Here is a 10000-nt window from a genome sequence, read left to right as displayed (position 1 = left end):
AGGTAGGGGGATAATCTCTTCATAAAATCTAGACAGATTATAAGAAAAAAAAACATTATGATCAGAGAATGGGCAGGGAAATGCCATAATTTTCTTTCCTGTTCTTCTTCTTCTAGTGTCTGCTCAGGTCATAATTTTTTACTGTTCTATATGTGATTGGCCTATTCTTAATGAAAATCCACTAAGCTGTATAGTTATACCACCAATACAATCTCACAGTATAAACAAAGAAAAAAAATATCCTGACCACAACATCATTGAGGACTGATTGAGTGTAAGAAGACATCTCACTATTCAACTCAAAATGTAAGAAAAAGAGGTGAGAGTATGACTTAAATAATCCAATATACACACCATTTATATTATAATAACATTTCAATAAAGACTACAAATGAAATAAAAATGAAATCAATACAAATGCAAAAATGCAAATATCTTCATTCACTTTTATCTTTCGCCCCTTCCTTAGATAAACAAAAACAAACAAACAAAAAAATCAATCCATCAATCAATCAATTAAGATAGAACTAATCTCACTTGATTCGAAAAAACAATGATATGACCATTCGGCTTTTCTGAATTTCTCATGAAAGCGAGAAAAGTGAGAAAAAAGACATGACTATATTAATGCGAGAAAAAAAAGTGTTAATATATTAGTATAAAAGAGCTGTCTTTGGAGACCCATACTATGACAACAAGATTGAAATCAAAGAAATCTTAAGTATAAAAAAAAGACTATCTGAGAAAAATAAGAGACAACAAATTTCGACCAGATAAGAATAAGGTTGACCAGTAGATATCATTAATTAAAAAATATAAAAAAACAGAAAGGATCCCCACAAGTAATCTATCACATCAACAGCTAAAGACATTAGAGATTTGGTAGTAGAGAAAATACGGAGATATATACCTCAGAGGCGTAAATTTATCTTATCTCTTAAAAACAAACTCGGCAGAGACGTGAATGGGACGAGGCCAGCGAGCACCCCGACCACCTACGCGTTATTCAGGACTTTTTTGTTTACAGATATTTTGGTATATATGTGGTCTTTATTGTTCCTTCTTTATATATTTTGATTGTAAAAGAAAATATTTTAAGTTAGTTTTACTGTATTTCAAGTCGGAATTATTATCTTTTATACGTCTTTTATTTAGAAAAGGCCTTCAATAAATTCCTCTCCTTGTTACTATACGGGGCGTGTTCCCTTGAGATAAACAGCAGACATTTATCTCTATTTATTATAACTATGGGCAATATTGTCTTGTTACTATATAGTTTTGTAAAACAATTAATCGCATACATGTCATTAGAGGGAATAAGGTTTACTATACATATTTGTTCACCCTTTCATTATCAAAGAGAAGGAAGACGTTGATAGCAGACGACATTTCCTCATAACGGTCGGAATCATGTATTTTCTATAGAGTTGCTGTATAAAAGTAATGCTACATTCTTTTATGTGCATTTTATCATTACATGATGGTAATTCTAACCTTTGGTTCAACGTTTCTCGGAAAAGGTGGACAGAAGACGACGCTTCTTGTTCCCTCTAAATTCACCCACAGACAGAGAATATTTGATAATAATCCCGCAATTCCCTTATAGCGTGTATTATAAAACCTTTTCTAAATGCCGCCAACATTTCTTGTAGAAATTTTCTCCCCCTTATCTCCGATGTGCTTGCAGACGCTGACAGCAGACGACCGAGGAGACGAATGTCAACAAACCAATGTCACGGTGAACAGACGCTCGTCCCCTTTTCTTCATTTCCGACTTCAAAAATGACTCGGAACGTACTTTTATCACTGTGGGTGATAGTGGGCGTCGTGGTGGGAGGCGTGCTAGGCGAAGTTGAGGAGGAAATTGGCGTTGGAGCCGAAAGATATAGGATAGAAGGGCGAGTGGTCAGGCCCGACTCCTCTCTGGTGAGCGCCGCCGAGTGGTTCGCTTCCACCAAGGTCTTTACGAATATTGGCCATTTTGGCTTTTTGAGGTAAGTTATATTGTTGACGAAGACTCTCTCCCCATGAGATTGATATAATTTTGGTATATGATATTGCCAAGATGTCGATAGAGATTTTAAGCATCTGAGTCATATGATTATGATGCAATAATGAATTTCCACTTTTAATTACTTAGTGTTTGAGTTGGGCATCGTATGGATAAACAATTTGTCCTGTTTGTTTCTATGCTATTGAGATTTCTTTTATGGTATAAGGCATTTTGATCCAAATGTGTTCCAGACTGCAGAGTATGGCAGTTACCAATGAGATCTCAGGTGTGCACAAGCTAAAAGTAGAGTATGCAATTATTCTTTTTAAGTGTGCAATTTAGGTATGCACTCCAGTTGTGAAGATATCTCTGGTCTGATGCATCAAAGTTATGCTTTTATTTTGCAATATGAAAAAATGAAATTTACTCACAAAGCAATACATCCCAGAGTTGTATAATATAAGATAGTATTACCAGATATGTAGCCAGATAACCCATTTGTGCTGGATAACATGATATTATGTCATGGAAATATTTCACTCCAGCTGGATGATTACATCTGATCTCTCCCTTGAAATACATATTTTACATACCTATATATGTATATATTCATTCCGGTTGTATCTAGATAGACAGATTTTTCTCAGCTGCCCCCCACCAAAAAAAAAAAAATGATAATAATAAATAAATAAATAAATAAGTAAAATAGATAAATAGTAAAAGAAGCCTCTCATCATGTCTCTTTACTTTCTTGAAATTCTGTCTCCTTTCTTTGGGATGTTAGGCCAATACCTAATCAGTAGGTAAAGACTGTAGGCTTTCCATCTTAACTTGGATATGGAAAAAGAAAGCAAAAACAGGAATGGAACACTTTGTTACATTTATCATGCATCAAGCAATTGTCACAATCTTAGCACCTATTGGTGCTCTATTGAAGGCCAGCAAACTTTCACCATGTAATATCTGAAAAGACAGACTGAACTGGATCTTTATTGGATGTCTAGCATGGAGGCTAGAAGTTGGCCAAATTTGGTATATGCTGGTGTAATAAGATTTACCCATATTTCATCTGTTTATGATGCACAGAAGTTTAAATAGGTTTGTGTTTTTACTTAATGGGTTTTTAGTTTTAGCAGGTTTATTTTTCATTTTTATGATGCACAGAAGCTTAAGCCTGTATTTGAAGCTTATGATTTTAAGGTAACACAGGAGAATGTGAGGGCCTCTTGATCTGAATCCAAACTCAAACTTGATACCATATCTTTACTAGTGCAACATGCAATGTCATGATTATATAGTAATTGAAGATGAGGAATTATAGTTTAGTTGAATATGGAATTTGAGAAATTATGTACATAGAGCTGCATTTTTCCCACTGTTATGAGGAGAATTTTTTTTATCTTCATTTAGATTTGATCATTTTTGACTATGAAATATAATTATTTATGTAGAAAAGAGCTGTTAGATTGTAAGTTAAGTTAAGAGTAATTTATTAAACTTCCACCACACCCAAGCTCCATATTTGCACTGATGAAAATTTTTTCATGATTTAGGGTTGCTACATACAACCTAGAATTTGTAATCTTTAAAATATTTGAGGATAACAAAGATTTTAAGTCTTAGTGATATCCCCTTTGTTTTTCTTCTTTTAACCCAGTGGTCGCAGTATTAAAAAAGGTCTGTGCAGTAGGATGGCTGTTTTACATGTCTGGCACGGTGCCATCCGCATCTATGACCGACTCTGCCTTTGTAGCAAATCATGCCATCCACTGCTAATGGGTTAAAAGAGTTTTGCCAGTTTTATCAGGATATATATAGAATGATTAACCCATTGGTCGCGGTTTTCAAATTAGTGTATAAAGGCTTATGGCGGTATTACCATATATGGCCCGGATGTCCATACGGTATTTATTTTACGTTCGGGCGGTGTGGGAGGCCGCGCTCGAGGCAGTTTGACATCGGTTTTCCCTTTCGTGTGAAAACTGGGGAAGCTTGAAAACAACTTTTTTTTCCAATATTGTAGACTCGTATACGAAGTCTTTAGAACACGTAAGCAGTTTGATAATGTAATAGAAAACGCTCGGGCGGTGTGGGAGGCCGCGCTCGAGGCAGTTTGACATCGGTTTTCCCTTTCGTGTGAAAACTGGGGAAGCTTGAAAACAACTTTTTTTTCCAATATTGTAGACTCGTACACGAAGTCTTTAGAACACGTAAGCAGTTTGATAATGTAATAGAAAACGCTCGGGCGGTGTGGGAGGCCGCGCTCGAGGCAGTTTGACATCGGTTTTCCCTTTCGTGTGAAAACTGGGGAAGCTTGAAAACAACTTTTTTTTCCAATATTGTAGACTCGTATATGAAGTCTTTAGAACACGTAAGCAGTTTGATAATGTAATAGAAAACGCTCGGGCGGTGTGGGAAGCCGCGCTCGAGGCAGTTTGACATCGGATGTTATGGATGTGGTCAATAAAAAAGAGAGTGAAACAAGTACATGTAATTTCATGTAAAAAAATTATGTACAATATATACAACACTATACACTTCATGGTCAATAATGGAGCTTATTATGATAGTCTTCAAAACATCCAAAAACGCAAAGCGGCACTCTGCAGACTCTGCACTCTGCTTTTGTCATTTTTCTCCTGCCATGTGTATAACACACATGGCACCTCTTATATCTTTTCCCTTCAGTCTCCACAATTGCATGTGCATTCCTCCCCTGTAGGCGGAGTGAGGTGTTCGTGCTGGCTGGCCTTCCTCTGCCACTGTACACGGGCGCCTGGGGTAGGTACTCAGACAAGAGCCCTCGTATCACCTCCTGTCTGAAAATCAATTGTTGGGCGATAGTCCCACCAGCCTGTTTGTATAAAAGGAATGAGTTGATCAAAGCCATGTCAAATAGGTAGAAGAAGACCTTCTTATACCATTTTATGCTTCGTCTTACCGCAGGGTAAGAGGAAGCTAGCTGGTCTCCCACGTCGACTCCCTTCATACCCTCATTGTAATCTATCACAGCCTGGGGTTTGATTACTTTCTCCCCTTTTCTATTTACCCTCTCTGTTTCAACCATGGCCGAGGTATGCATTGTTGACAATACGTATAGCTGTTTTTTGTCTGCCCACTTTATGCACAACATACCCGTTGACGTACTCCTCCTCTCCATGTCGTTTTGCCGCAATCTTTGTGGGAAATCTGTGGGCATGAACTTCCGGTTACCTCTTACAGTACCACAAGCGTTGGTCTTTCGCCCCTGTAACCAGTGGAACAGTGTTGGTGAGCTGTACCAATTGTCAACGTAAAGACTGTAGCCCTTATCCAGCACTTCGGCTGACTCCATAAGGTCGGCTACGGCCTTATGTGACGCCGGAAGAACTCCCCTGTCCTGACCTGTGTAGAAATTGAAATTGCAGGTGTATCCACAGGTAGGCCCTGAGGATACACACAGTTTGTAGATTTTTAGTCCGAACCGTGCCCTTTTTGTAGGATTATAAGTTACAAAACCGAGCCTGCCTCTGAATTTCCACAAACTCTCGTCAACTGTAATTGTTTGCGGAGGGATATATGCTTCTTTGAAACTTTTCTTCAGAAGCTCGACGATGCGGCCGAGCTTCCACAGCCTATTGGTCTGATCTGCCCCGTCACTGCTAAAATGGAGACAAGTGGATATCTGATCATACCTGTCCCTTGGCATGTGTTTGTAAAAACAGGACTATCATGGAGTTCGTCCTTGGACCAGTGCTGGGCTTGGCGGGGCTTTGGCGAGATTCCCATCATAATTCTTAGCGAGACCCACACTGCGAGTTCTGGAACGGTGACGGGCGTCCACTTTCTTTCGTGCCCTCGCACAAAACCAGGATGGGACTCGGCGTACCTATAATGGATGGTAAACATTCAGTAGAATTTTATATGACAATGTATTCAGTGAATGTTGATTTTTACATAATTTTTGAAAGAAAAGGGATGGCAACTTACTTGTTGGTCTCTTCCACAATTATTTCCATCATTTCCTCGGTGAAAAAAACCTTTAGGAACTTATGTGGGGAGTCCGAATGAGTAAGATTTACTCTTAGGCCTGGTGTTGCCGTCAGGCCGAACTTTCTGGGAACATTCTCCCGCTTTCTCCATTTGAAACCGGGGGTCCCTGGAGAATTCCTAACTCTGAGCCTTTGAGCATACTCAGACAGAGGTTCATCTGAATCAATGCTGCTGTTATGCAGCGGGACATAGTCGAAGTCGTCGTCAGACGATTCGTCTGATGAATTCTGTTCCTCTGCCAGTGTTTCTCTTGAGAGAGGGACATAGTTCTCGAATTCGTCCTCTCCCTCCTCATCCGAGATATCGAAAAAGTTTGAAGTTCCTACAAGTAAGTAAATGGATGTAGTGGTCAATAAGAACTCAGTACGATATGTGGCGTGACAAAAAATTATTCCCGTGACTTACCTGGAATGGGTTCCATGGTTGAATGTGTCTACCGAATAGAGATCAGGGGTTTTTATACAGAATTCTAGCCAATCACCATTCAGCACAATATGTGGCGTGACATTCCAACCAATCAAGTAATATGGGGTGATTTTGGAACAGGGAATGGGGTAAACGGATATGGCGCCAAAACATAGCGCGGTAAATTTGAGGAGAGGGGGGGAGGGAGGAAGGGGATAGGGAACGTGGTAGTCGGATATGACGTCAAAACAAAGCACGGTAAAATTGAGAAGAGAGGGAGGGAAGATGGAGAGAGAGAAAGGGGGAAGAGAGAGAAAGGGAGTGGGAGAAAGACAGAGAATGAGAGGGAGAGAGAGAAAAAGAGGGAGGGAGGGTAGACTGGAGAGAGAGTGAGAGAGAAGGGGGAAGTGGAGGGGGGCGAGAGGGAGGTGGGAGGGTGGGGGAGGGAGGTGGGAGGGAGGGAGGGAGGGTAGGAAGGAGAGAGAATGAGAGGGAGAGAGAGAAAAAGAGGGAGGGAGGTTAGAATGGAGAGAGAGAGAGAGGGAGAAAGAGAGAGAGTGAGAGAGCGAGAGAGGGAGAAAGAGAGAGAGTGAGAGAGCGAGAGAGTGAGAGAGCGAGAGAGTGAGAGAGCGAGAGAGCGAGAGAGAGAGCGAGAGAAAGAGAGAGAGAGAGCGAGAGAGCGAGAGAGAGAGCGAGAGAGAGAGAGAGAGAAGGGGGAAGTGGAGGGGGGAGAGGCAGGTGGGAGGGGGGGAGGGGGGAGGGAGGGAGGGAGGGAGGGAGGGAGGGAGGGAGGGAGGGAGGGAGGGAGGGAGGGAGGGTAGGAAGGAGAGAGTATGTATTTACACAGACACACACGCCTACATACTTGTACGAAGAGAGAGAGAGAGAGAAGGGGGAAGGGGGGGAGGGATAGAGGGTGAGGGAGGGAGGGAGGGTAGGAAGGAAAGAGAGAGAGATGATGTACACACACACACACACACTCACTCACTCACTCACTCACTCACTCACTCACTCACTCACACACACACACACACACACTCACTCACTCACTCATACACACACGCACACGTATATAATAACACATATGTATACAAAAATCAAGGTAATAAGGTTCTATGTCACTTAGTACTTGCGGTGACATTCGGAAGGTCACCTAAGGTAAACCGGAAACGAGTTCGTAAATGACGATTCATGAAAAAATATACGGTAGTAGAGCGTTCCCTCGTCCCCTCGTTATCCCTAACCACCGCAGGACATCGTGCCATCCGCGCTGGGGCCAGCGCGTATCTTGTTCTGATATCATGCCATCCGCGTTTACGCCGATGCCAGCCTTGACATTATATCATGCCATCCGCGACCAATGGGTTAAGTGGGTGAGACATAGGGGCAGAGACAGATAATACAAGCTACATGTGACAACTGTAAGTGTACTATTGGTATAGTACTCACAATACAAAGCTCACTTTACTTTTGCAGGGAGGATGGGTCTTTTGTGATCAACAATGTCCCATCCGGGTCTTATGTTGTCCAGGTGATGAATCCCACTTTCATCTATGAGCCACTACGTGTCGACATCAACTCCAAGGGGAAAATCAGAGCCAGAGCTGTGAATCATATCCAGCCATCCAATGTTGTGCAGGTGAGAGATAGAGGTTGCATTGTCAATAGTTTTTTTATTCAGACTGGACAGTTGATTATAAGTTATAGAGTCAAGAGAAAATAATATATTGTATTTCTTCTATGAAATATCTTGTGTATAGTGAACAGGAATTCCATTCCTTTTGATGTTCTTTTAATTATGTGTCGGTAAAGCAGCAGTGTTTGGTACTTATACAGTTTATCTATTTACTTTTTTATTTCTTATAATTCATAATAAGTTAATGAAAAGATTGGTCTTAAAATTTCAAGTTTATTTGCTAGTTTTAATGCTTGCTTACTTAATTTGTCTACTTAGAGATGATATAGAGTTTAAAGATATAGAATTATAATTTTGCATTAGAACTTGTTTGAAATATTAAAAGTTTAGTAAAGTTAGTTTCTCTTTATACTCATAAGCAGTATTCATCAGCAAATTGTTCCCTCAAGAAGACTCATAGAATGTGTGTAAAGTGTCTTTAATTCCAACTGAATATTTTTCTGTTATTTTCCAGTCATTTTTTCTCCTCTCTGATTTGACTGCTTTGCATTATTTACAAAATATGTTAATGCACCTCAAATATATTTGCAATTTGTAATCATGCTAATTGTAAATCACTATCTGCATCAGATGCCACATCCCCTGCGTATGAAGTCCATGGGACCTTACCGCTACTTCTTGGAACGTGAACAGCTACGCATAACAGACTTCCTCATGAACCCTATGGTTTTGATGACAGTCCTCCCACTTGCCCTCATGATGATTCTGCCAAGACTCAATGACCCTGAGACACGCAAGGAGATGGAGCAGATGCAGATGCCCAAGATGGACACCCCGGAACTCTCCGAGATCATGACCTCCCTCTTTGGTGGGGGAAGCACAAGCCATAACCAGGGAGCCCAGCAGAAGACCAGATCACGCCCAAATAAACGGAAGGAAAAGTAGACCGAATGAATCATTATTTTTATCAGTAGAGCATATTGTATACCCTTGTATGTAAAAGACTATTTATACAGACTTTGTTGCGTGAGGGATGTGTATTGTTTGCCTGTTGGTGTGTTGCCTTCTGAGATTGAGAAATAGTCTTAGCTTGATCAGCAAATGATCTTTTTATGGGAAAGAAAGATAATGTGTTTTAGGAGGTAAAAGTAAAAAGAACTGAGGATTGTCACAAAAAAAAAATAGAAAAAGAAAAAAAAATTGCTTTTAATCTAAGGGGGCAACAGGGGGATAATAAAACATGAGGTATGAATGGAAGAATTATACTATATCTTAGTATTTGTATGTAAGCAACCAGCCTTCAGATGTGAGAAATGGGAAGATCAAATAAACATGTTTTATTAACCTTGGTGATACAATATTTAGCATTTTTTTTTCTTCATGGAGTTAAGGACAATCCTATTCAAATTCAAAATCAGACTGTTTTTTGTTAGATTGATACAAGTCCCCTTCCCCCCTCTCCACCCCAACATATACTTTCATGAAAACTTTCCAAAGAGTTTAAGTGCAAATGTCAATACTTTTTTTATGTTGTATGCGTGCTTAGTTACACATATTAAATAATAAAAGTGCCTATTTTGTTATTAGTTAAAAAGTTTCCCTTTAACAGAAGGCAGTTTTACATCAGAAATAGCTTGCAATATATGGTTGAATGCCAATACTTCTCTATTTGGATGTTGAAAATATGGATAGAGATTGTAGTTCGTCAGTGCATATATCAGTAAATGCAATTGTCATATTTAGTTTACATAATGGGAAAATAAGTTGAATGTTATAAAGAGAAAAGAAAATACCAGTTATTTAATTATTATTTCCCTTATAGAAGTGCATCAGGTAGCAGTCTAACATATTAATATAAGGTGTACTGTGTCCTTTTTTCATCATCAAAGTTAAATGTTGACATGCATTTACTACATGTTTTTTATGTTTTCATC

The 10000-nt window shown here is 39.6% G+C and overlaps 3 protein-coding genes across 4 annotated transcripts in view; 1 reads left to right on the top strand and 2 right to left on the bottom strand.

The window, feature by feature from the left end:
- The window catches only part of Scgalpha (sarcoglycan alpha), a 25196-nt gene extending 24177 nt beyond the window's left edge, over positions 1–1019 (bottom strand). For both annotated transcript variants that reach the window (XM_043037995.2, XM_043037996.2), the window contains exon 1: positions 911–1019. The gene's annotated coding sequence lies outside the window, so the exon portion shown is untranslated. The remainder of the gene's footprint in view (positions 1–910) is intronic.
- A 668-nt stretch (positions 1020–1687) lies between these two features.
- The window catches only part of EMC7 (ER membrane protein complex subunit 7), an 8896-nt gene continuing 583 nt past the window's right edge, over positions 1688–10000 (top strand). The window contains exons 1-3 of the mRNA XM_043037997.2: positions 1688–1994; positions 7907–8069; positions 8697–10000. The exon at positions 8697–10000 is cut by the window's right edge and continues 583 nt beyond it. Coding sequence (XP_042893931.2) covers positions 1717–1994; positions 7907–8069; positions 8697–9011 — 756 coding nt within the window. The 5' untranslated portion in view covers positions 1688–1716 and the 3' untranslated portion in view covers positions 9012–10000. The remainder of the gene's footprint in view (positions 1995–7906; positions 8070–8696) is intronic.
- Positions 2983–6446, bottom strand: LOC122256775 (piggyBac transposable element-derived protein 4). The gene is made up of 7 exons (XM_086554593.1): positions 6431–6446; positions 5963–6347; positions 5668–5861; positions 4935–5419; positions 4660–4847; positions 3201–3259; positions 2983–3062 (listed from the first exon to the last, which is right to left on the bottom strand). The coding sequence occupies exons 1-7, from the start codon at positions 6444–6446 to the stop codon at positions 2983–2985; spliced, it is 1407 nt and encodes a 468-aa protein (XP_086410719.1).

The sequence above is a fragment of the Penaeus japonicus genome, unplaced genomic scaffold (assembly GCF_977035675.1).
Source record: "Penaeus japonicus unplaced genomic scaffold, GWHDUDI00000001_assembly GWHDUDI00000030, whole genome shotgun sequence".
Taxonomy (NCBI): Eukaryota; Metazoa; Arthropoda; class Malacostraca; order Decapoda; family Penaeidae; genus Penaeus; species Penaeus japonicus.
The sequence above is the reverse complement of the archived record's forward strand: the minus strand, read 5'-3'. Positions and strand labels throughout refer to the sequence as shown.

What these genes read in the sequence shown, in the direction of transcription:
- LOC122256775 (XM_086554593.1), bottom strand. An exon ending in AAACACATGCCAAGGGACAG is followed by an intron (nt 5,420 to 5,667) that starts GTATGATCAGAT and finishes GTGTATCCTCAG; the next exon opens with GGCCTACCTGTGGATACACC. An exon ending in TAGCTTCCTCTTACCCTGCG is followed by an intron (nt 4,848 to 4,934) that starts GTAAGACGAAGC and finishes TTATACAAACAG; the next exon opens with GCTGGTGGGACTATCGCCCA.